This window comes from Perognathus longimembris, chromosome 1 (genome assembly GCF_023159225.1).
Source record: "Perognathus longimembris pacificus isolate PPM17 chromosome 1, ASM2315922v1, whole genome shotgun sequence".
Classification (NCBI taxonomy): domain Eukaryota; kingdom Metazoa; phylum Chordata; class Mammalia; order Rodentia; family Heteromyidae; genus Perognathus; species Perognathus longimembris.
This window is the reverse complement of record NC_063161.1, coordinates 35766514-35793662: the sequence shown is the minus strand read 5'-3', so window position 1 is coordinate 35793662 and position 27149 is coordinate 35766514. Positions and strand designations below refer to the sequence as shown.

The following is a 27149-nucleotide window of genomic DNA, read 5'->3' as shown; positions in this document are numbered from 1 at the left end:
TGTGTAAAATGGAGATCATTAGAAGGCTGTTGTAAGAAGTACACAAATTCAGTCCCATGAGGCATTTATTACAGTATCTGGAACATTGCAAACAATAAGTGTTAGGTGGCATCATCATCATGATGAAAGACTGTATCAGAGAAAATGACTTCGAATGTGAAGGGCTCATTTCAACATCTGGAGTGAAGAATGGTTTTCTAATGTGCCAAATCTATGTGGCTTATTTGAGTCCCTTTAAGAGAACTACTTTGTCAGCAACATGGTCAGAAAAAAATCATCCTCAAAACCCATTGATTTTATACTTGAGAGGAAATTTTCTGCTGATACTGTTGTCCAAGACAATGTAAGAACACTAGCTTTCATTGGTTGAGAGCGGCATGCAGGAAAGAGTTATGTACTCAATTCATTCATTATAAGTAGAACAGGAATACATCAAGGCCCACAGATAGAAATTGGGAATCCAAATTGATTTTTTGCCTCCTTCTTTTGACCGGAAAGTCCTTAAGGACAGAATGTACTATGTTTTTAATTTGCTCTAGTACTGTAACTCATTGCTAATAAAATGCCTTTCTATCCTAATAATCAGAGGCAGTTTTTGTATTGGAATGTTTTTGTCTTTGTGCCAAATGGGAAATTGAAATATGAGGTAGAAATTTCAGTTTCACTATGTTAAAAATTGGGTTTAGATTAGATTTACTGTCTGTACGACACCCTCTCTCTATAAAAAGTGGACTGGGAGCTGAGTGACTGAGGGCACACATGAGAAGCTGGTGGCTTGGGCTCTTTGTGGGCCAGCAGAGTTGCTTTGGCCAGATTAAGTTTGCCTTCTGGTGGACTGCTCCATTCCTGGACCACCATTCAATATGTTCTCCTGTCTCAGGACCAGAATGCTGGCTTGGGATATGAAGATGGATGGAATTGGGAAAAAACCATAATGCCTTGTGGGTACACATTCATGGCCATTGAGATGGACCCTCAATGCTAACCTGCCCACAATCATCTGCACCTTCCCATCAGACCCAGCCTGTGTATTATAGTCAAAGTCTTTGACAAAAAAGAACTGTATTTTAATATTCTATAGAATAACAGGCCTGCTTTTTGTATTCTATTTTTGTTAGTGCTCCTATATCCCTCCCTGTAAGAGAGAAAATCAGAAGAACTTGGAAAGTGTCATGAATTGGCAACAGTACTGGAAAGATGAGATTGGTTCCCAGCCATTTACTTGCTATTTTAATCAATATCAAAGGTAAGTCAATATGTATGAATGTTTATAGCCTGGGTAGCTTATTATTCTGGTGCTCATTCGACAAAAATACACAACCTAGAGATCATTCCACTTCTCCATTCTTTCTTTCTTTCTCTGTGCCCCTATCAGGGCTTGAACTAAGGGCTTTGCATGCTTGCTCAGCTTTTTTTGCTTAAGACTGGCACTCTACCACTTGAGCCAAAACTGCACTTCCAGTTTTTTGCTAGTTAACTGGAAATAAGATTCTCAAGGATTTGTCTGCTCAAAAAGGTTGGCTTTTAACTGTGATTCTCAGGTCTTAGCCTCCTGAGTAGCTAGGATTACAGGCGTGGCCCCAGTGCCTGGCATCTCCACTCTTTCTAGTATGTAGAAACTCCTTGCTTTATAGGATGGAAGGTATATAAAGAACATATAGGGATGAGAGAATGTGTATTGGAGACATTACTCATTGGATACAGTAAAAATAGTAGTGCTTTTCCATAGGCACATCATATATTACTTGTGTGCTCTCAGTGTTACAGATGAATGCACAATGTACAGATTTGTCAGCATTTTGGCCTACATCAAACCTTAATCTTCCCTTTTTCTTCCCTGATGAGGATCAGTGAAAAGAGTTCACACAGTTAAAACTTTACTTGACTTAAAAGGCATCAAATTATAGCCAAGTCAAGAAGACTCCCTGACTGTAGCAACCCAGAATAATCATAGTAATTTATTATTCAAATACTTACTGAATATTCAGAACTCCTTGCTGTGCATCTCAATCTGGAGGTTCCACAGTTACTCTAAACCACCCCTTCGTCCCGTAGCCTCTCTTTTAGTAGTGCCTAAATGCGTTTTTACCTAACCCAGAAACCTTTGAGGCACTTTAAATTCATTTCCCCACTTTAGCCATGTAACTTGCATCCAGCATTATTTGGAGTTTTACTTCTAGGAGGATTCTTCTGTGTCTTCCCACCGACTCTGTGTGTGTTCTGATTTGCATGATTTCTTAGCTCCATTAGTACAGTAGTCTGACAAGTCAACCCTGCCCCACCAAGCAGTTCTCCATTCTGCTGTCCAGTTTTTCATACTTTCTAGAGTAAAGTTTGAGTATCTTGGCATGGCCAAGTACCTATTGCTCATGGCAAACCACCCTAAATCTGGTGGCTCACTAACAATGATGAACATTTCTTATAGTCCTGTGAGTTAGCTGGGCTCATCATGCACAGTGATGAAGGCTGAAATAGCAGCACAGTACCAGGCAGCCTCTTGGCTCGCAGCCCAGTCCCTGGTGCTGGCTACTAGTGCTACTAGGAGGGCTCCTTTTCCCCTCTGTGCATGGTCTTCCATTTTTCAGTGGGATAGATTACTTTCCTTACAAGCATGCCAGCTTCTGAATAGTATTCAGGAGAATTATCTTAGTTCTAACACATTCTATTGGTCAGCACAAACCACAAAGCCAGAGGAGGTGGCAAAGGATCAGGGCCATATTTAACCTCTGAGGTCTCCTCGAGATCTCATTCTGACTCTTATCTGCGCAGCCTAATCTTCTGATTCCTAGTCTGCAGTAGCCACTGACCTATATGCAGTGCCCAAGGGAATCTCCTACTTTATAGTCACACCATCTAATTTGCTCCTCCTGCTTCTTGACTGCCTTGCTGAGCGAGGCCTGCCATGCATGCCACCCTCGGTGCTGCTTCCTCACGTGGTTCCTGCTGGTCAGAAACCAACTGCTGTAGGTAGACAGGAAAGTCTTACCAGGGTAGTAGTAACAGTTAGGAAATATACTGTTTCTATATAAAGCAATGTATAGGCAGACACTCTGACATCAGAATTTTTTTTAAAAATCATAGTTGAGGCAACTAGAACCCATCTCTTTTGAGGATCTCTGCCCTGTGTCAGGGTGGCTCCCTTCATGGCTATCATACTGTTTATGCAGTACTGAGGGGCACAGCCACACACACCAGTATGACTATCCTGGCATGTATTTCTTGGGATTGGAAAACTTTTTCCTAACCTCTAGTGGTCAGCCTCTGGATGGATCCTTGTTTAAGAAGAGTTCTTTCACCTAGACCTAGTTCTGGCCCTGAGTTCAAAATGGGGCAGTGTTTACTCAGTCACTTGGAGGGGGCTGCTCCTGAGTAGATTTGAAATGGAAGAAGAAGGAGGACACAGTGTTGTAGAACAGAGTACCAGTGGTTAAGCATCTCCATGTCCATAGGCTTCGAATAGCTGTCCCAGAGATCTTACTGCTTGGCTTCCTAGAACTGTGCCAACTGAACTTCTTAAAAAAAAAAAAAAAATCAAGCCAGGCAGCTCACACCTGTAATCTTAACTACTCAGGGGGCTGAGATCTGAGGATCATGGTTCAAAGCCAGCCTGAGCAGGAAAGACTATGAGACTCTTATCTCCAATTAACCACCAGAAAACCGGAAGTGGCACTGTGGCACAAAGTGCTAGAGTGCTAGCCTTGAGCAGAAAAGCTTAACATTAGTGCATAGGCCCTGAGTTCAAGCCTCCTGACTGACAAAAACATTATTTGCCAGGCACTGGTGGCTTGAGCTTGTAATCCTAGCTTTACAAGAGGCTGAAATATGAGGATTGTGGTTTGAAGCCTGCTAGGGCAGGGAAGTCTGTGAAACTTTGATCTCCAATTATCCACCAGAAAACCAGAAATGGAACTGTGGCTCAAGCAGTGGATCACTACCCTTTATCATAAAAGCTCAGGGACAGTGGCCCGGCCTTGGGTTTAAGCCCCAGGACCAGCACACACACACACACACAGACACACAGACACACACACACAATCATTAACAAGTTTAATTAGAACATCTCAGGTAGTCAACCCAGTAACAGCAGGTGAATGATGTTCATTGGGAAAGATCCTGGAAGATACCTGGAAGATCACTGAACCCTGTCATTTGAGGGGTCATTTGGAGGTCTCATTTAGTAGGTGTGGCAGAATAAATCATAGACCCTTTGTGATTAGTCAGTGTCTGTCCCCTTTCCTTCCCCCAATATCAGGGGGGCAGAACTGAAGTTCTAACCATCCAATCACAACGTTGATTTCTCTGGTAACCCGCGCCTATCCTCCAAGAGCCACCATTAACATTCACCCAGGTGAGGTGTAAAGAGTTTCCCTGAAAAACACAAAGAAGCTCCACTCACCTCTACTAATCAAGAAAATATAAGGGTTTTAGAAGCTCTGTGCCAGAATTAAGTGGCAGAGACCAAACATAATTCTCATTAGTGTTACATATACCTTATGATAATTTTAGTGCAGTAACTTTAAACCCACCCTTCAGAAAAGATATACGTTCTTTATCTTTTATTTTCCTATCCTAGGGAGAAGTGGGGGTGGTCTGTTACTATCTGGCAGCACTCAAGACATGAGTACTGAGGAGCAGGGGTAATTGAACTCAGGACCCATTGCTACCCCTTACCTTTTTTTGCTCAAGGCTGTTTCTCTACCACTTGTACCACCACTCCACTTTTGGCTTTTGAGGTGGTTAATTGGAAATAAGTCCCATAGACTTTTCTGCCCAGGCTGGCTTTGAACCTCAATCATCAGAACTTGGTGCCTGAGTAGCTAGGATTACAGGTGTGAGCCACTGGTGCCTGGCTTACAGGACATGATTTTTAAGTGACTGAGGAAGCAAGAATTTAGAGTTTGGCTCTTTCATACTGACATATGTGTGAGGAAACAAGGTTGCTTTGAGGGGTGTGAAAAATGGCAGCTCTCTGGTGCTGTCTTCTCTGCGTACACTTTTTACTACTGCTAAATATGAAATTAAAATACACTCACTATATCGACTTCCAGATGCTCTTTGATAAGATGAACTTTATATTTAAAATAACCTTTAGATTTCATGCAAAGGCAGGAAATTAGGAGAAGAGTTACCAAGATGTTTCTCCATTTTCAAGGAAAAGATGTTATTTTCAAAAATCTAAGTCAAACATGATCAGAGCCTCAGCTTCCACCGGTATCTCAACTTAGCTGTCTTCAGGAGTAGAATCAGCAGTGGTTCCAGCTGCCCCCAGAAGCCCTAGTTGTCACAGGGATCACATCAAGTCAGTGCCCATGGGGTCATCTGTGTGACTTAGCCACAGATTGCGAGATTGTGTCTACTCATGGTCTTGTGGACATCTGAGTGGATAAGGGTCAAAGAGCATACAACGCAGTCTACACACACACACGACCTCTCATCAGATAAACAAATCTGATCATTGCATCATGTCCTCTTTATTTTTTTTCTTTTTTGCCAGTTTTGGGGCTTGAACTTAGGGCCTGAGCACTGTCCCTGGCTTCTTTTTGCTCAAGGCTAGCACTCTGCCACTTGAGCCACAGCGCCACTTCCACCTTTTTCTGTTTATGTGGTGCTGAGGAATCAAACCCAGGCTTCAGGCATGGTAGGCAAGCACTCTACTGCTAAGCCACATTTCCAGCCCCCGTGCCATCTTTTGAATTCACTGTTCTGCCACCATCCTGGTTCAGGCTGTCATCCACACTATCAGAATGAGCCTCAGTTGAGCTGTACTTTGGTGTTTCTCTTCTCTGTCATTCATAATTCATTGGGGTTTGCATCACTTCATTTAAGCCTCTTATTTGATTTTGTCATCACCCTTGAATATGGTTTTTTGCCTCCTTATTGTGCTAAGGATAGAAACGGGACTTTTCTAGCTCCAGCTTCAAATTCTGTTAGAGAGTTATGTGTGACTCCTGGGGAAACAAACACAACAACAAGGGAAAAAGAAAAGAAAAGCAGCAGTTGTTGCTCAAGTGGTAGAGTTCCGGTCTTGAGTGAAGAAAAGAAAAGCAAGAGTGTAAGGCCCTGAGTTCAAGCCCTAGTACTGTCACAAAAGAAAGAGGAAGGGAGAGAGGCAAGGGAGAAAGGAAGGAAGAAAGCAAACTAGCCAACTAGATCCAGTCTCAGGCTTCCTGGAGCATTTGGTTTTGTTCACATTAGTATAATTACAAAGTAGAATTAGCTACAAAATGGAAAAAAATGGTTGCATGGTTACTAAGCAGGTTATTGTGGGGATCTCAAAGACTTGTCAGAGTGGATCATCATTAGGTCAAGAGTTGGCTAGGTGATGAGCGGGAAAAAGCCAGGGACAGTGCTCAGGCCCGGAGTCCAAGGCCCAGGACTGGCAAAAAAAAAAAAAAAAAAAGAGTTGGCTAGGTGAGAGGGGAGGAGAAAAAAGCTTCAGAACAAAGCCCTATTGTGTCCAAAGTATCAGAGGCAAGAATGAACTCAGAAGAGTAGAGTATGCTGCAGAATATAGCAGGAAAACCATTAAAATAGAAAATTAAAAGCATCCCGTTAGAAAAAGACCTCTTACTTGCTTAGGGATTAGCTTTCTTATTCATAAAATGTGATAGACTGATAGATTAAATGGTCTGTTAGATCCCATTAAGTTCTCAAGTGTTGTGCTGCTATTTTTCTCTAGTTTTGAAGGCTGGTTACAACAACTTAAGATGCTAGATAAAATCTGATGCTGCTTGAGAGAAAATTAGTTTAAAAAAAAAAAAACGCCACAATGTCAACAGTCCAGAGCCACTGAATGGTGCTGCAGAGAATCTACTTTCCTAGCAATGACCTTGAGTTATCAGGAAAGGTTACATTTGGTTCAACAACACTCATTTTGAAAGAAGAAAATGGGCAGTACATTTTTTTCTTTTTAAAATAGTTAATATTGAGGGCTGGGGATATGGCCCAGTGGTAGAGTGCTCGAAGCCCTGAGTTCAATTCCCCAGCACCACATATACAGAAAACAGCCAGAAGTGGCTCTGTGGCTCAAGTGGCAGAGTGCTAGCCTTGAGCAAAAAGAAGCCAGGGACAGTGCTCAGGCCCTGAGTCCAAGCCCCAGGACTGGCATAAAAAAAAAAGTTAATATTCAGGAACTGTAAAAAAGGGTTACAATTCCATAAATCAGGTTATGAGCACAATGCTTCTTGGACAGTATCACCTTTTGAGCAATGCATTTTTAGGAAAGATATCTGCCAGTGCTATTTTAAATATTTTTACTCATTTAACAAGTGAAACTTCAGTTATTTTGCGATTTTATATATGAAACAGGCCAATGCCATACATAGGTCAATAGCCAATGCATGCTAAGGTTTTTTTTTTTTTTTTTGGTCTTTCTTTACTTGTAGTTTGTAAAATATACTTTAGGTCTGTGTCAAGAGATTCTCCTTAGTTTCTTTCAAATTTCTCCTAGGCCCCCATAGTCCGGAAAGCAGAATCAAACTGCTTGGGACAGTAAGGAAAGGGAGCCAAAGCATCACAAGCCGAGTTTTTATTCATCCATTGGGGCTGGAAAAAGCCAGAGCTGGTGCCTCTCACTTAAATATGCCGTCTTCCCGGCCTCGGCCAGCTCTTTCTCAATCCATTTCAGTTCATCTCGCCTGTTCTTCTCCTCTGCTGCTATCCTCCTCTCCTCCTCTGCCCGAAGTTTCAGGTGGCTGTGGCGCTTGCTTGCGCAGGCCATGCCAAGGACCAGGGCGGAGTAGCAACCGAGCTTGATGAGCGAAGAAACTTGCACCGGCTGCACCATCTTGTCCCAGACCTTCGCACCGGAAAGCTAAAGTCTTTTTGACACATAATAGATGATCAGTTCTGTTTTGTGAGGTTACCCTTTTCTGTTTCCTGGAGTTCACCCATCAAAATGCCATCACTTCACACATTTACTCCTATGTATCCAACAGGCATTTATGAGGCACCTGATGTATACAGGCATCAGTGGCAAATAAGACTTTGCCTCTGTCCTTGAGGAATGTATTGCCTGACATGGATGACAAACCTATAGCTATATAATTAGAACACCTACCTTCCTAAGTATTGCCATTTCCTGCCATTACCTTTGTGCTGGCACAAAGGCTATGTCTGATGCCACAATTGTAAAGCCACCATGAAACTTGCCTGTGGCTCACACCTGTAATCCTAGCTACTCAAGAGAAAGAGATCTCAGGATCCAGATTAAAAGCTAGCCCGGGCAGACAAGTCTGGGAGAATTTATCTCCAATTAACTGGCAAAAAGCTGGATGTGGAGGTGGGGTTGGCTCAAGTGGTAGAGCACCAGTGAAAAAGCTAAGCAAGAGCTCAAGGCTAAGAGTTCAAACCCCAAGACTGACACCATCTTTCAGTCACTGCCCCTCCTCTGCTGGATTTCTTATTTGGCTTAGATATGTGCGTCTCAGTTTTTTTTTTTATAACCAGTGTAGTCAAAAACATCAATCAGTTGTAGTTTATTTTCACCATGTCTTTGCACAGACTTTGCTCTAAAAATAGATGAAGCTTCAAAAACATTTTAAATATACTTACATGTTGAATTTAACTTCAGCATATAATATTGGCAGTGAACCTGAAGAGGTTGGATGTGTTAAAACTGTGATTTTTTCCCTATAAAGGGCCTTTAGAACTTATTTTCCTTTTAATTCTCTAAAGAAAAATTCTCTAATTATGAAAGAAAAAACTTGATCTTTACTGTGAACTTCTGAGAGTGCAAAGCTTATGTGCATATAAGGATGAAACCTGATTCTGAGTAAATTATGTAGGGAAATTTTTGCTGCCCTTTGAACAAACTAATGTTTTGATATTTGGTAAAATTTAGTGACTTTTGTTTTCTATTTATGTTGAGAAATATTAATGATGTGCTAGTAGAGAAGAGATTGGTCCCATCATTTTTTTAATAAGAATATATTGATTTACTGTTTAGACATTGAGATCAATGACATATCCTTAAGTTCGAAAAACAGTGAATCTGGAATTCTTACTCAAATTGAGTTTTCCATGTACGTTTGTGTCTGGTTCCATATTAAGAGAGATTACATCAGAATTTAAGGCTCTATTTGGTCTCCATCTCTCTCTTTCTCTCTCTCTATCTCTCTCTCTCTCTTTCTCTCTCTCTCCTTTTTAAGCAGTCCAGCATTCTGTGGAATACATATAGAATTCACTCCAACATTCTTTCTCAGTCTGACATCCAAACACCATACATTACTTAAAATGTGAATTAGAGGGACTGTTTCTGATGATCCATCAAAGTGATCTTGTGTTTGCAGATTCATCTCTTAACAGCTTTTGTCATCATGACAATAAAGTGAAGAGTTTGATATTATAGCACATCACTTTTTATTTAAGATCTTTTACGCAGCCTTCAAACAAAGCCCTGAGGGACCTTGGGAGGAAAAATACAAGAACCATCGGACAAGTAGGTCACGGAGTGCAGCCCATCAGCTGGTGGAATGCAGGGCAGGGCTGCGCGTCAGGAGACTTCAGTTCTATGCTTAGCTTTCTTCATGACTCAGTGAGTGACCTTGGGCTACTTACTGAATGACTTATACCTCAGTTTCATCTTAGGTAAAATGGGGCCGGAAGGAGCTTGTGGCACACATGGTATGTCCTGTCTCACAGACTGGTGTCTCACAGACTGTTAAACCTGGGAGACCTTTTCCAGTCATTTACTCCCATCCAAATGAATCTCAGACATATCATTTTTTGAAAAGCATTTTCTGCGCTACCTGAACAACTCTGGTGACCATGAATGTCACCTCTTCCTGAAGAAGCCCATTCCAGCTTCAAACATTTTGACTCATCAGAAATTCTTCTTGAGAAATACCTAGAATACAAAATAATCCACAGAGGCAGAAAGCCAATTGGAGGCCATCAAGAACTAAGCAAGAATGGAGAAAGGCATGGTTCAGGGGTAGCAGAGTTTCTGTGTGCTCTGATGAAAAGGTTTTGGAAATAGGTAGTAGCGTCTAGTATTGTAGACTAATTCATACCTCCAAACTGTACCCTTCAACTGGCCAACTGTATGTTGCATAGGTTTTGCCACAGTTGAAAAAAAGTTCACCGTGGTTAGTGCTGTGTGGTCTTAGTGTGAAGGCAGAATACATTGTCTGAGTTGGACAGCCAGGGTCACAAAAATCATAGGCCAGGGAACAGCCAGGGTATGATCTGAACCTGAACCCCTGACCTGCAGAATGTGGGCACTGCCAAGTCCACACTGAACAATTGCTGTTGGGACCAATGCCTTCTTGCTGTGATGTGCTTCTTACTGTGCCCAATCTGGCCTGCACAGAGGAGGATAGAACATCTCTACCACCACTGTGAGTCAAAGAGGTATAACAGAACATTAGCTTTTTGGGCAAGTATAGCACACTATTGATTCATCCACAATTGATCATGAAACCTACCTACTCCAAGTCCATCCTATCTGTGTTGCTCTTAAAGCCATGCTCTCCATTCCTCAACTTGTGACATTGCTGTTTTTTGGATTGGAATGTAAACAGTATACATTTATTCCCATATAAACCCATACTCTCATTTCTAATTGATTGCTCCAATCTCTTATGATTATTTTGAATCTTGATTCTGGCTATTTCTTTTCTCTTAATGCTGTCTGAATTAGAAGCCAGAATAGCTTTAATTCCCTTATTCAAGTTATTGGTAAATGTGCTGAAACTGACTGGGACATGAGACCTGAGTATTTCATTCTGCCTTATCTGATAGTAGCCAATACCTACATACTCTGTGGCCTCTGGGCCAGGACCTATTGCAGTGCCTTATATGTATCAATGCCCTGAATCTGCACAACAGTCCCACAGACATCATTATTATCAACCTCACTTTATACTTTCTTACCGTAGAGGTAACTTGCCCAGATTGCAGGTGATAGGTTTTTAAACAGAAGCATAGCTGTATGTATTTGTGTGATCATTACATAAATGGATACTATATAGGCAGTGATCAGGCGAGGGTGTTTAGCATCTCCAACTCCTCATACACTGAGCATTACTTTGTATTTGGAGCTTATGAACTTCTGTCTTCAAGCTATTCATAAAATCTATTATAGGCTCTTATAAACGAAAGCCACACTACCATGCCATAGAAAACTGCAGCTTATTCCTCCAATCAAACTGCATTATGGGACTCCTTATACTCAGTCTCCTTCTATCCCTCCCTACCTGGCTTTTCACTATTCCACTCCTGCTATCTTTGGAATCAATTTCCATCCAATTATTAAAGCTTCCAGAATCAGTGCTAGTAATCTCTCTATCATAGTGCCAGATTCTCTCCCATATTGGACTAGGAGAATATAAGGGTGTGTTAAATCTAATCTATGAGATTTCTTCTGTAATATTTTTGAATTGTACCATTGGCAGAATAATCTGAAATGCCAGACCAGAGCAGTGGTGCCTTTATAGGTGTAGTATTTTTTTTGAAATTCATTGTACATCTGTTCCCCAAAGTCTGCACCCCTGTTTTTTTCACACCTGTTCTCAAGGTTTTACTTATTTCCCCAAACTTAAGCCCTCTTCTCTTTCATTCCCTCTGCACTGTGTACAAATGTCTGTTGTGTTTTCAAAATGGGTTTCAACCCTAAACAGACAAAAAGCTGTGACAAAGAACATGCCAGCATCTCCCCTGGTGGTGGGAATGCATTCAGGATAGGGAATGACCCTGCCCTCAGGATTAGCCCTGGACAAGCCAGAGCTGACCAGCACAGCTGACTTCTGTGATCCCAAGCATAGGAATTATGCACATGTTACTAACAAAGTGGAAGAGAAAGAAGTACAAGAAAATGGTTATTTTTTTCCCCTTTTCCCTCATTTCATTAACACTGCTTCAAGGAGATTCATTTTGACATGTCCACATATGTACCTTGATCAAACTCAACCTCCTTCATCACTCTCCCTTGCCCCTTCTGTCTAAGTACACATCTGTCAACTTTTGGGAGGATGCTTTTGTGCTTTCCATTTAAGGAAGACTAATTTCTATTGTGATGGTTGTCTGCTTTGTAAAATAAATTGCAAGAATCTCCAGACCTTACCATAGCATGACTATCAGCTGAGATCTAATTGTTGTGGAACAACCTGGAAACCTCAGCAGTTTATAAGAAGGAAAGTTTATTTCCTGGATGTATTTGTGTGGGGTCATCTCATATCACTGCCTCATACCACTGTCACTGCTGGGCTCCAGATGAACCAGTAGCTTCCATCAAGAATATAAATGCTAGTCTGAGGGTAAAAGGAAACGTATTTCTTCAGCAGTACCTTCCCTGTAATTTTTAGCAATTTCATAGTCTTTCTTCTCAGGTTCAGGCCACTAATCTGATGGTTATTTTCAGATGTTTTTCTTGAATGTTGAACATCAGATACCTCTAGGATACAGTGAAGCTGCTGGACATCTGAGAGAAAGTAAAGTTGATTGATAGGGTCTTCATTACTCAGGTTTTAAAGTTCTGTTATTCAGTCCTGTCACCGCTTTGTTATGCATTTTTCCCTGTAGTACTTTTGTTCTCCAGCCACATTTATAAGCAGTTAATCATGTTAAGAAAAGAGCCTCAAAATTAATTTAGCAAGATTTACTATGCAGAAGTATTTCAAGGTCTCTTTAATGCATTTTAACCAAGAGATACAATTGTGTAACAGACTATGACAAAACTGAATGTAAAGCTATTATTCATGTACGCTTGGCTATATAATTTAGGGGTTAGGCTGAATGAATGATTCATTGCTAGCCTTGCTAGAAACACTAGTCTATTTCTATCTTTCTACTTGCAGTAGTTGTTAATTATTTAAATTAAAAAAACTGTTTGGTGCACAATACATTGTAAAGAAATACACTTCTAACAACTATGAATCTTCTAGAATAACAGTATTACAGGAAGTAGACCTCCTTGGAACTTCTATCACAAGTAAAATAACACTCCGTTGCCTTTGTCTTCACCTTGGATACATAGCTCAAATCTTTTTTTGTCACAAGAAGGGTACAGCACTGATGTTTATGGTATATGAAAGAAACTGGCAACTGACTGATTTTTTTCTCCTTGAGGATCTAATTACAGGAAATGATACTTAACCAGATGTTAATGGTGATTTACTGAGAGTAAATTATGGAATGATTCTCTGTAGTATGTTACTGGATCATTTTCAGATGTTTGGGGGAAAAATAGAATGTCTATCCTGTCCACCTGCTTGGGTTACTTTGCTTTTGGATGCTGACAGCATTTCTGAACATAGTAGTTCTGAGTGGTGACAGTACAAGAGGTCCAGCCTTGGGAGTCTCCTGGACCAGGGCAAAATCACCTGCACACACAGGGATGGGGCAGGTGAGTCGATGGAACAGGAACTGCTGGGGTTAGTTGGGCTAGAGATGGATTTTTAAAACCAGGCAAGAGGAAAAAAAAAAAAACCAAGAATGGCAAAAAGAACTATAAATACGACCACTTGCTCTTGGAAATGATCTGAAACTAGTTGGCACAATCTGCAAAAACACAAGCAAATACCCATGACTGTTGATGCAAATACACCCATGGCATTTGAAATTTCAAACAAATATGTGTAGCCTTTGAAAAAGAATTCCGTTAAAGCCTAAGATCCCATCCCCCCAACTCACAATTGGTTTAACTGACATGGATTTCTGACTCCCTTCTTTGAAACCCCAAATGGTCCTATCCCAGTCACATTTACCAAGAGCACATTTTGAACTTAGCAGGGCATTTTTGTGCTCAGCACTGGAGACCTTGGAATCAAATCCTGCTCTGTGGAAGACCCTCTCAGGAAAACCCTCTTAGATCTTGCAAGTTCATGAGGGCATTTGAGCCGTGGCTAATGCTTTGAGCCTCTATTGCTCAATCCTCCCTTAAGCTTAACTATTTTAGAAGCCCTTGCCTTCTTAATTTTATACCATAAGCATGGGGAGGAAAAGGTTTCTTGACCTCCTTCTAAATGCCATATTTCAACTGAGTACAATACGCCCAGTACTTGTTCAGACAGGAAGAAGCTATGGTGACACTTGAGGGGATTCCTTACCCACCTCATTTCCTTGAGAACCAAAATTCTGAAGCTCTTGCCAGCCTTCCAAGCACCCAATGGAATCCCGGCTCATGTGCATATTTTGGGTGCAGCGATGTGTTTGTCATTTTCTCCCTGGAAACGGTTTCTCACACCCACGTTGCAAGTGTGCGATCTGTGATTATATTGCCTGCTCGTTTTCTGTGTCCTCTTTGCCTGGAGCGAAGGCTGAGAACATGATTCAGCTCAGGGAAGTGACACAGAACGAGACTGTGAAAGTGATCTTTCAAAAAGCATCTTTGCCATGTGTGCGGTCATTGTGCTGGCAAGCCTCTGCCTTCCTCCACCTGCAACAAGCAGGTTCCAACACCTGGCTCTTAAGAGGGTGGTGTGAGATGGATCTATAAGATCTACTTCTAGACCATTGGGTATCACCTTGTTTCACTTCAGAAGAGACCCTCTCTTATTTTTGACCTTTTGGAAAGGAAGACACGTATGAACTTGCTCATTGACTGATCATTTCAGTGCTGGCTACTTTTTTTTTGTTTTGTTTTTAAATAGGGAAGCTTCTTTTTCCATTTTTGTGTTTGACTTTACAAAGTAAGTAAGGGTGCTTTTCTTTTTTCTTAGCCAGTGAGGGGCATATGAGGTGTCTGGGTTTAACACCTGCTGTTGTTACAGCCCTATCCAGCCCCTGGCTTGTTTTGGGAGTCTCTTTCACAACCTTGAATTCTCAGATCTGCAGTGTCACATCATGCAACTTTGGGGGTTTAAGAATGAATTCCTCTGCTTATGTCTATAATTCTAGCCACTCAGGAGGCTGAGATCTGAAGACAGATGGTTCAAAGCTAGCCTAGGCAGGAAACTCTGTAAGATTCTTTATCTTCACTTAACCACCAAAAAAGCCAGAAGTAGAGGTGGAGTTCCAATGGTAGGGCACCAGCCTCAAGTAGAAAAAGCTTAAAGGCCTTGAATTAAAGCCCCAGTATTAACACGTACACATGTGCATGCGAACACCTGCATGCGCGTGTGCACACTGACACACACATGCACAAAAAAATGGACTCCTCTATAGGAATAAGGAGTTAAAAATAAGTATTTTGAGCACCAGAATCCTAAATCAACACCCCTGTTTTCTGTGGCATCAGTAATATGGGAAAACAAGTTCTAAGAGACTTTCCTTGGAAACATAATGGCTCACTCTTAAACCACTCCATTTTTAGCTGATCCCACATGTTATCTTCTAATAAAATATTGATTAAAAAACCATTTTATGGAGGATGTGGGTTATTAAAGAATAGAATGGATTGGATAGAGAATTTGTGGTTTTGGGGAATAGAAGTGTAAAGATCAGAGATCCACTGTATCAAAATAGCACACTTTTTAAATCTGAGATTTTCCTAGGTGGAAATTCTACCTCAGTTTTATAACTCAATATTATTTAAAAAGAATCTGGTTGCCACTAGCTCACACTTGTAATCCTAGCTACTTAGGAGTCTGAGAGCAAGAGGACTGTGATCCAAGGCTAGTCTAGGACTTACGTGCAAGCCCTTCTCAACCAATAGCCAGGCTTGGTGGTGAGTTCTAGTCATCTTCTGAAAAAATCAAGATTTTATTCCAAAAAAATAACACTAGTGGCAAAAAGGGAGACACATTTAGAGAGGACTGTGTTGAAATTATAGAGTTCCATTAACAGTGAAGTTAGAAGCAGTGATAGGGGAGTAGATAGTAGAGCTCTAGCTAGGCAAAAACAATCTGTAGACAAATGTGTGGATGAAGGAATTATAATTGTGACCATCTTTGGGCAGCTCTGATTTGGATATAAATTTCCTGTGTTATTTTTTAAGGCAAATTCCGTTAAAAATGTAAATATATTTTATACCAGAGATTGAAGTAATAGAAAAAATTATTATTATTCCTTAGATATTTTTTAGGCATTTCTCTTGATGATTTAATCATATCCCTTGACTAATTTCAGCAAGGGACAGAAAACATGTGTTTGTGAGGAACTGACTATAACAGAGGAAGAGAGTTTAGAATGACGTGGTCTCCACAGATGTCTCCCTTCTAATAGCCATGGATGTAAGTTATCTCCTCTTGTCACCTGGTGATTCCCTATAAGGTAAAAGGAACTTAGAAGACATGATTTAAGGAAGATTTTTAGCATGGGGAAGTCTTGGGTTATTTGGATGGGCCCTAAATATAATGACAGTTCATGTAAGAAGGGAGATGAGATCAAAGTCATAGGGATTACATTGACCAAAGCAAGATGGAGTGAGGGCAGGAAGGGAACCCTTAAGCCAAGACACTCTAGTAGCTTCTAGAAACTGGAAAAGTGAAAGACATATTCTCACAGAGATGCTCCCAGAGAACATCCAGAAGGAAAATGGCCTCACTCACTATACCTTCACCTTAGCCCAGATTTCCGACCTCTGACTTCTAGGGTCACAGGGGAAATAAGTTTATGTTGGTTTAAGCTGCTAGGTTTGTTACAGCAGCAATGGTAAGTAATACAGGCAGTAATGCAGTATTAAGTGGATTTGCATGGTCCCCATGATGGTGGCATTACTGTAAGGTGTGGTACTTCTGAAAGGTGGAACCTAGTGGGAGGTCCTTAGACCATTGTGGGCATGCCCTTGAAAGGGGTTTTTCTTCCTCTTTTGCTTCCTGGCCACAAGGAGAGGTTTTTGTTTTGTTTAGTTTACTTTTGTTTTTGTACTTTGCCACACACTCCTGCCACGATGTGCTGCTGGCTTACCACAGGCTCAAGTCATGTTGGGCCAATTACTCATGAACTGGAACCTTCCAGGCTGAGCCAAAATAACGTTTTTTTCTCTTCATAAATTAATGACCTCAGGGTTTCACTTCACTTTATTTTGATGGAAGGCTGACTACATCAGACTTTTATAGACTAGTTATCATTTCTGTCTGGAAATATATGACACGGTCCCCTCTTTCACCAACAGCATTTCATTTAAATATTTATACATTTGAGACTTTTATAGAAAAGTTTCAGAGGCTGTCTAAAACTCAGCTCCAAGAAGATCGAGTTAACCTGGGAATAAACACACCCCAAGGTCTTTGGTTTTCGTCATAAAATTTCATTTTGTCACCTCTGTGTCAATAATCTAACCTGACAGAGAACATAGAGTGATTGCACTGCACTGGGGTTTCAGTCTGGAACATTTGCTCTTCAGCTGTTGTCAAAAGCCAGACTGATGCATTTGTTATTTTAAAAGCATTGTTTAAGCTATTTGTTCCCAGATGCAAGGAACTGTAAGCATTGCCTGGAAAACTGCTGGACCTGAGTCAGACCCAACAGATCTGAGCTGAAGCCTTAGAGTCAATATTCTTGAAAAAGAAAAAAAAAAAGAATTGCTCAAGTGATTTTTATCATGAGACAGCTTTGTAAAATTGCTACTCATGGCATTTTAAATGCATTGTGGAGATTATTTTATATAGAAGTACACACAAAATAATTTATTTCCAGTTTAACCCTAGCAACAAGTTTGTTCTGATAGATTGTTATATTTCCTTGGCTTGTATCAAGGCAGTTGGGTAGCTCACATGTCTTCCGCCTTAGGTGTCAGGAGGCTCAGAGATTAACTTCTCTTAAGGTTAAGTTGGTAGCTTTTCTTAGCTTGAGGTGTTTTGTTTTGTTTTCTCCTTGCCTAATTACTAAGGAGTTCTTGCTCCTTAGAATTTTATTGTATTTGGATATATTGTTCTTACTATCTATTTCACATTTTTTTTTCAAAAGTCCCATGATAACTAGCAAACAAGACTTAAAACAAGCCTAGATAGTCCCTGTTCAAAAGCATGGGAGATGCTAGCGGCACAGACTTGGTGTGTGTAGGCTGTGCTACTGTGCCAGAGGCCTGGCATATGGGCCTGAAGTTATCCTTGCAGAATTGTTTTGGTTGAAATGATGATGAAGTGTTTTTAGACTTTTAAGTAAGGTTTCATCAAAATTCATGAGTTCAAATTCCTTGATGATGTAGTACATTATTTATCATGGATATAGGGATGATGCTTGACAAACCAATAGTTTCCATAGCTTAAAAACACACATATAGAGGCTTGGTAGATATGTGTATCTGTTGTAAAAAGGGGGTTAATGAGCTCCACCTAATGACTTAAAGGACCAGGGCAGGGGTGTAGCTCAGTAGTAGAGTGTGTGATTAGCAAATCCCCAGCACATTAGAGACAGAAAGCAGAGGACAGGGGAAGAAAGGGAAGGGGAGAGGAGGGAAGAAAGGGAAGGGGAGAGGAGGAAAGATAGGAGGAAAAGGATTGAGAGAATTTACTAAGACAACTTATAAAAGTGTGAGGGGAAAAAAAGACAAGGCAACAGGAGTGTGGTTGGCATAAGAGCACCACATCATCTTGCTGAGATGGGCAGCCTAAATGAAAAGATAATGTCTCTCTGTTCAGAGAAGTGATAAATAAGACTAGAAAGATGTCTGCTTCTTAAAGTATCTCATGGAGAAAATACTTGGAATACTTGGAAGTGGGTCATCCTGACTCTTGGTTAATGCAGTTTTCATCATGATATTATAATGAAATTAAAATTTTTATATGAACTAAATACATTTAAGAAATTCCCCATCCCACTTTAAAAAGAATGATTATTTTCTCCCCCTGTTAGCCAACAGAATTAAAGGACTTCTATATGGTAAGACATAGTCAAAGTGAATATATTTAGGGTGATATACACCAAACACATTCAGCAAATCTCTTATTTTCTCATTTTTTTTCTTTCATTTGCCTAATAAAATTTAGCATCATTGTCTACATTTCTACTTTATAGCCATCAACCCCTTTCCCATACTCGTAACTCTCTCCCTCTCAGATCTCCATCTTATCCTGGGTTTACTTAGTCAGTGTGCATTTTGCATAAGACCATGTGGATACCGTGAAAGTTAACTGGACGTACATGTCCATTAGAATTAGCCTAATAGCCAACTAAGTGGCTTTATGGTTTATACTACATTATTTTGAACCATTAAAACCTTTTTTGTTTTTGGTCATCGGGCTTGAACTCTGGACTTGGGCACTGTCCCTGCGCTCTTAAGGCCAAGGCTAGTGTTCTATCACTTTGAGCCACAGTGCCACTTGCAGTTTTCTGGTGGTCAATTGGAAATAAGAGTCTCACGGACTTTCCTGCCCAGGCTGGCTTTGAACCACACTCCTCAGATCTCAGCTTCCCAAATAGCTAGGATTACAGGCATGAACCACTGGTGCCTGGCTACCATTAGAACTTTATGCAATGTTTTGTTGTTGTTTTTTTAAACTTAGTTTACTGAAAATTCCGAGTTTTTCAAAAATGCTAATTTGTGGACCCAACAATCTCAGATTCTAATAGTCAATCTACTGATGAAACCTAGAAAACGGTAGTTTAGTAATAAGTGCCATAGGTAAACCCAATTTGAGAAAATCTGGCTTAAAGGTAAAGTATATAGATTTAAAAATCTTGTAGATGAGGACTGGGAATATGGCCTAGTGGTAGAGTGCTTGCCTCATATACATGAAGCCCTGGGTTCAATTCCCCAGCACCATATATACAGAAGACAGCCAGAAGTGGTGCTACGGCTCAAGTAGCAGATTGCTGGCCTTGAGCAAAAAGAAGCCAGGGACAGTGCTCAGGCCCTGAGTCCAAGGCCCAGGACTAGCAAAATACAAAAAACAACAAAAAAAAATCTTGTAGATGTCCATTTAAATCCATTTGTCATGGTGTAATTTCAGGGGAATTAATTAATTTTCCTTTGCCTCAATTTCTTCACTTGGGAAAATGAAATTAAAAAAAAATTTCAATCATGGGACAGTTCCAAGGATCAACAAAACACTCAATAAATGTTGACTTTCAGAAAACAACAAGCAAAGCCCCTGACTATTATGATCACAATAGTCCTTCAAAGTTGAACTCAGCACAGGGCCAGCCCTCTGGCAAGTCTTTCTAAGGTTACTTCTTTTTTTCCTCTGGCAAGTCTTTCTAAGGTTACTTCTTTTTTTTTTTTTTAAATAGTATCTGTACCTTCCTCTTCCAAGGTCAGTGCTTTCTGCTGGAATTCTGCATGCTCTAAAAGAAACCATTTGATAGTTTTTTTTTTTTTTAATTCTCAGGTATGGAGTATTTATCCTTTTTTCCCCCTTTTCATCTGCATTCTTAAATGTTCTTCTTCAGACCCCTCTATGCAATTATTGAACCCTGACTTCTGAGCTAAATTGTTTTTAGTAAAGCAATCTGAAAGCTGCCTGTCTGATAAAATGAGAACAAAGAAGGCAGAGGAGGACGTTCAGTTAAGGCACTACAAGCCCAATTGGAATAAGCCAAAGTTAGGACACAAGAAGAAATTCAGAGTTCATCTCAATAAATCATACAATAGAGTGGTGAATTTAAGCATTGTGTAATTTGCCTATTGAAGTAGTCTGTGGGGTTGGGGACAATGTAGAGCATTATAAGATGAAAATAAACTTGAGTTAGATTTAAGGAAACACCTATGCTTTCATTTAACTTTTTCGACCTCAGAAAGGCCTTTGAAATAACTATACATTCAATATGGCTCACACAAAATAAAAAAATGCTAATTTGTATTTCAAATATTCAAAGCAATTGCTACCCAAGGGCAAGGAAATAGACTTCCAAGAAGTATCATTTAGCACTTTCTAATTATTGTATACACCTCCTCCTCCTCCTCCCCCCATTCGCTTTTGTTTACTTTCTTTCTTCATTCCCCCACCTTTTTTTTTGCCAGTCCCAAGGCTTGGACTCAGGGCCTGAGCACTGTCCGTGGCTTCTTTTTGCTCAAGGCTAGCACTCTACCTCTTGAGCCATAGCACCACTTTCTAGCTTTTTCTGGTTATGTGATAATGAGGAATTGAACCTGGGACTTCATGTATGTGAAGCAAGCACTCTACCACTAGGCCACATTCCCAGCCCCTCTTTCTTCATTTTTCAAACTGTGTTTTAGAAAGTATGTGTAATGTTTCCAACTGCCTTCATCTAGGCTATTTTTTGGGCCCAATCGTGTAATATTATGGTAAAGAGTCCCACATCTGCTGGGACCTATCACTTATGTCTGTAATCATAGCTACTCAGGAGGCTGAGATCTAAGAACCACAGTTTGGGGGCTGGGAATATGGCCTAGTGGCAAGAGTGCTTGCCTCCTACACATGAAGCTCTCCGTTCAATTCCCCAGCGCCACATATATGGAAAACGGCCAGAAGGGGCGCTGTGGCTCAGGTGGCAGAGTGCTAGCCTTGAGTGGGAAGAAGCCAGGGATGGTGCTCAGGCCCTGAGTCCAAGGCCCAGGACTGGCCAAAAAAAAAAAGAACCACAGTTTGAAGCCAGTCCAGGAAGAAAAATTCTTGAGACTGTATCTCCAGTTAGCCAGCAAAAGTGTTGGATTGGAGGTTTGGCTCAAGCAGTAAAGCACTAAAAAAAAAAAAAAGCCAATTGATGAATATGGGGCCCTGAGTTCAAGTCCTGGTACATGCACAGAAAGAAAGAAAAGAAGGAAAAAAGGAAGGGAGGAGGAAGGGAGGAGGAAGGAAGGAGAAAATTCAACTTCAGTAATAACTGGAGAAAGAATAAGAAAAAGCATTTACAATGAAGCATTGTACTATAAAATTTATTTTAAAATACATTACTTATAGAAATTATTTATGCCATTGTGGGGTCCATGGATTGACAGGCAATGAGACACTCAGATTAAAAAAAGATTTCATTGAGCCAGAAAATACTGGCTGGCACTCCAGGGCTGCCTGCACTCAAGATGGGGATCTCAAGATTCAGCCCCGGGCCATCTTCGAAGGCTGCTTATATACCCCCAAACTACAGGAATTTTCCCTTTAGCTTAGCAATAGGGGCTTATTACTTCCAAGAGGTATCAACTACAGGGGCTTGTTACTTCCAACAGGTGTCAGTCACAACAGGTCAGGGCATCTTGATCTTCACTGGAAGTTACCTAACAACCAGGTAGCCAAACAGGATGAAACTGGGTGTGTGTGGGGGGGGGAGGTTTAACAGGTGTGATCAATACAATTCAGAGCAAAACAAGTTCAAAGCAAGTTGGATAAATACAACTATATAACTTTACAACAGGGGCCAGCTTCAGAAAAGTTTTACATTGAATGCTATGGAAGAGTATTAGCAATACTTTATTGTTGAAAGCTAGCATAGCCACAGATTAATTATCTTCATCACTTCAATGCATTTGGTAAACTAGTGTCAAAACCCAAGTTCCCTCCCCTTTTCCTTCCTTCCTTCCTTCCTTCCTTCCTTCCTTCCTTCCTTCCTTCCTTGCTTGCTTCCTTTTTGTTCATTCGTTCTCTTTCATTCTTTCTTTCTTCCTTTCCTTTCTTTCATCAGTTATGGGGGCTTGAACTCAGGTCCTGGGCACTGTCCCTAAGCCTCTTTGTGCTCAAAGCTAACACTCTACCACTCGAGCCAGAGCACCACTTCTGATTTTTTAGTGATTCATTGTAGATAAGAGTCTCATGGAGACTTTCTACCTGGTCTGGCTTTGAACCTTCATCCTCAGATATCAGCCTCCTGAGTAGCTAGGATTACAGGCGTGAGCCACCAGTAGTGACCAACTCCTTCCTCTGCTTATGTTTTGTTTTTATTCTTTGTTTTTAGCATTTAAATAATGTTTAGGTGTACAGTTTAACATTGTTATATGCCTTAACCCTTATGATGAAGAATATATAACCCACCTTTGTGGCAATAGGTTATTCTTAAGAATTAGAATGAGAGAAACAGAGGCAAAGGGAAAGGGAGGAGAGAAGGAGGAGGGAGTCGGAAGAAGGTAGGGAGGAGGGGTCAATCTAGCTTTCTATGAAACAGCCTTTACCGTCTCTGATATAGTGAAGTAAAGGTGTATGAGAGCTCTGGACACCTATAGTTGGAAAAAGAATCGTAACAGTGCTAAGGATGCTCATTTCAGTCTCTAAAATAGAGCTATCTTTTATTCTCTCTCTACCTTCTCAATCAATCAATAACCCCCCACCCCTTCCCACCTCTCTCTGCTGGAAATCAAACCCAGGGAAAGCACTCTAGCACCAAGGCCCTAGCCTGTATTTTTGAACCTTGGTCTCTAGTTTTTCAAACATTGAGCATAGAATCCATCCTTCCTTCCTTCCTTCCTTCCTTCCTTCCTTCCTTCCTTCCTTCCTTCCTTCCTTCCTTCCTTCCTTCCTTCCTTCCTTCCTTCCTTCCTTCCTTCCTTTCTTTTTTTGGCCAGTGCTGGGGCTTAAACTCAGGACCTGAGCACTGTCCCTCTTCTTTTTGCTCAAGGCTAGCACTTTACCACTTGAGCCACAGCGCCACTTCTGGCTTTTTCTATATATGTGGTGCTGAGGAATCAAACCCAGGGCTTCTTGTATATGAGACAAGCACTCTACTATGAGGCCATATTCCCAGGCCCTAGAATTCTTTTAAAAATTAAATAATAAAACTACAACAATGGCAGGCTCTTTCACCAGTGGCAAGCAGTTACTTAGCAACAATTATATGTTGAATTATAAGTAGTGACAAAACCATAAACCCTGTCTTCCTGGCCTTACTGGAGAATGGAATATGTATGTTGCGTATTGGAATGTGCCTCACAGGAGAGTTCTTGCCTAGCATGGACAAGGCCATGTACTATGCCCAGCACCTCAGAAAACAACAACAACAAAAGGGGTATATACATGGATATGTCCACTTAAATTAATGGGAGCCTAAGTCTTGAAGACAACTTGTTACTATAAGTCTAGAAACTGGCATGGTTTCCACAAGCCAAAATGTTAAATTGCATACGTTTAATCTAAAATTTAATTGAAATTTTGTAAAAGAAAATGTCAATTGGAAAATCTGACTTTATGTACAAAATTTCAATAATGCATCTTTAAAGGAAAAATGTGCAAAGGTGTTAAGTAGCATCAAAGTTAGTCTTTACTGCTGTTTCTGTTCATGCTACGTGGTGGTAGCTTCACTACAGGGTAAAGAAAAATACCAGCAGCCTTTATCAGTCTTCTGTGAAATAGGAAGAATTGTGAGAGTTATGGCTCTGCTTCCCTGATAAAAACACCACCCTTATGTCCCCAAACCCTGGATGTGCTAGAGGAGAATTGGACTAATTGTTGTGCATTATTTTCATTTTCATTTTTTCCTGGAGAAAATTGAGCTATGCTAGTATAACAGAACAAACTTTCCTCTGAATGAAATGGAAGTATTTTGTAAAATGGAAACCTCTTGTAGAAAACTGAATTCCCAGAACTTCTCTCTCTACTGCAGCATGAGAGACCATGAGTTATGAAGCATTTCTTGTCTTCATTTCCTATCAGGAAAATCAAATTAGGAATTGGACAGTAGCGCCCCCATTGATAAGATAAAAGTCGATTGCTGAGACTTTGAAACATGTGTCAGAAAAGTGGTTAGTGGTTCAAATGATGGCTATCCTGAAGGATAGCCTGCCTGTTAATGAAAAGCATGTAGTTCACATAACTATTCCATCTGTCATGCTGGCTAATTCAAACAGTGCCTTTAAGGGACTTCTTTAAAAATTAAGATCATTTGGTTCCCACTGAAGCACAGACATCTACTTTAGTTTTGTTGGAGAATGTACCCACCCATTAGTACTTCTTAAATCCCATCCCTTTGCTATATAAGCCAGGTGGCTATTAGAAGCAATCTAAGAAAGGGCACTGTTAAGCAACCCAGATTGGGGGGAAACAGAACATAAGTGGCTGCTATACTTTTGACATTTTGCAACATGTCAATTCTCAATGAGGTGAAATTTGCACTAGTTCCTTGATGCAGGACCTCACAGCTCTTTGAAATAGGTTTAAAGCATACAATGCAGTAGTTATACTCAGAATGAAGCCTTCACTTTCCAAGGTAATTATTCCCTTTGAGCTGGAAAGCTTTTGATGTCTTGCAAAGGTGAGTGACGGCTTTCTTTCCTGTTCCCCACTGCCTTGCAGACCAGAGGATGTCCTCCTGCATCGCACCCATGACGAGATCGTGCTCCTGCACTGCTTCCTCTGGCCCGTGGTGACATTTGTAGTGGGTGTTCTCATTGTGGTCCTGACCATCTGTGCCAAGAGCCTGGCAGTCAAGGCAGAAGCCATGAAGAAGCGCAAGTTCTCATAAAGGAGAGTAGGCTGGTGGGAAGCAAAGCACAGAAGCCGCACACGTGGGAACATGCCCACCTGCAGAGCCCGTAGGTCCTGGCTCAGGAGATGGAAGGGGCCATGCCAGGTCTCCGGGAGGCTCCTCCCTCCGTGGCAGCAGACACAGGCACAACCGGAAGATTTGGAACCTCATTGCTTGTGGTCCATGTGACCATAGCCGTGGCTAAAGGATCGAGACATTAGCCATACGGAATAACTGTTGCAGAAAATCCTACAAGTTGATTTTTTTTGAACGTTAACAGTATATTATTTGTATAGTGTAGTATACAAACCATTATGATTTCTGCTACTTAAAATTATTAAAATAGAGTGATCTGTGTTCTTTTCCATTTTCTTTTTTTATGCCTCGAATATCACCGTTATTTTAAAAAAAAGAGAGAGAGAGAGAGAGGGAGGGATCTTCTGGTTATCATTAGACTTTGCTAGATTAAACATCTACTTGATAGTAAAGATTCCTGCAGAACTCTTGACCTTACAGCATAACCTTGAGTTTCTCTAAGTGAAGAGTATCTTCGGCTCCTGATTGAGAAAGGAATTCTTCACTAGAAACTCAATCTCTGGTTATAAAGACTATCCTTCACTGCCTGCCAATCTATTATTTGGAGCCAGATTTCTTCTTGAGAGGGTGGTGATTCTAAAGACAACCTGTGCTAGCTCTGAGAACACAGGATGCTTGGATTCATTCGTTTTATGTACTTGTTTGCAGTAGTGGAAATTGAACCCAGGGCCTCCAATAGGCTAGGCAAGTACTTCAACTATGGGCCTTGGGAGAAAAATTTCACAGGCTTTTGTACTGAAACTATGCTTCTTTTTAAATAAAAGGCTTATAAGCCACATGTGAAATTACAACTATATTTTCCCTGTGCTTTTAGTTGCTAGGAATCAGAGTCCAATTTGTGGTGCCCCACTGGCACCAGAGGGGCTAGAACCCCTCTGCCCATCATCCCTAGCCTTGTTTGTGTTGTTTTGATGAATTTTTATCTCCATATAATAGGTGCTCTTATATAATAGGAGTCTCCCCACTGGGTCATTCTCTCTTTCCTCTCCCCCTTTCTTTTTTTATATGTTTCTCTTTTTCTCTCTTTTTTCCCCCTCCCTCTTTCTAATACAATTTCAAGAGGCTTCTTTGTTCTGTTTTCACACATACTGACAAATCCTTTTTCACCCTTGCTAGCCCAACCCCCTCTCAAGTGTACCTCTAACAACAGAGCCTATTTCTCCCCCCACCCTATGTTGATCAATAGCTTTCATGAAGGTTCTTTGTGCTGTTAGAGGAGATGCATGTTCTTTGTGGAGGAACAATTGACAGGCTGTTTCTGTTTTCTTTGGGTGGTCTGCAGATAGGCTTCTATTAGAATAAAGACAAATCAGAATTTAAGGACAAATTCCACTCAGCTACTTCTACAAGGCTCTAAAACCACATTGGTGTTGCAAGAACTTTCTGATTTTTAGTCGACATAGCAGTGTTCTCTCAGTTTTAAGTTAGCAAGAGTACCATAGCTTTTTTGAGAAAGATGTTAGATGAATATGACTTTTCTAATTCAAGTGTTACAGGTTTCACTGTGAAAGGGGCCTTGAACATACTATTTATGTCATCCTTTGAGGCAGCTCCAGTGCCTTGACTTCAATCCCAGTTTTTGTTGCAGTATCCCTTGTTGTCTTAGCAACACAGCGAACTATTCTGAAGCGCAGAGTAACATGAAACGGAGTCAGGGAAAATCTTCCTGTTGGCATTACATGGTGGGAGATAAAAGTCTACTTTATCCATTTTACCTTCATCCTGTTATCTATGATTAATGGATTACAGAGTATATAAGACACAATAGTGCATGGACATATGTGTTGGAATTAATGGAAGCTGACATCCATCAATCTGAGTTTTCCTCTGTCTATCTGATGCTCATGATTTCTGCTAAGTAAATGCTTCCATATAGGCCCAAA

General features: G+C 40.7%; 1 protein-coding gene across 1 annotated transcript in view; it reads left to right on the top strand.

Annotated features, from left to right (window-relative positions):
- Kcnmb4 (potassium calcium-activated channel subfamily M regulatory beta subunit 4) overlaps window positions 1-25760 on the top strand; it is a 41856-nt gene extending 16096 nt beyond the window's left edge. The window contains exons 2-3 of the mRNA XM_048349794.1: window positions 1119-1246; window positions 24999-25760. Of these exons, the coding sequence (XP_048205751.1) occupies window positions 1119-1246; window positions 24999-25167 (297 nt within the window). The 3' untranslated portion in view covers window positions 25168-25760. The remainder of the gene's footprint in view (window positions 1-1118; window positions 1247-24998) is intronic.
- The last annotated feature ends 1389 nt before the right edge of the window (window positions 25761-27149 follow it).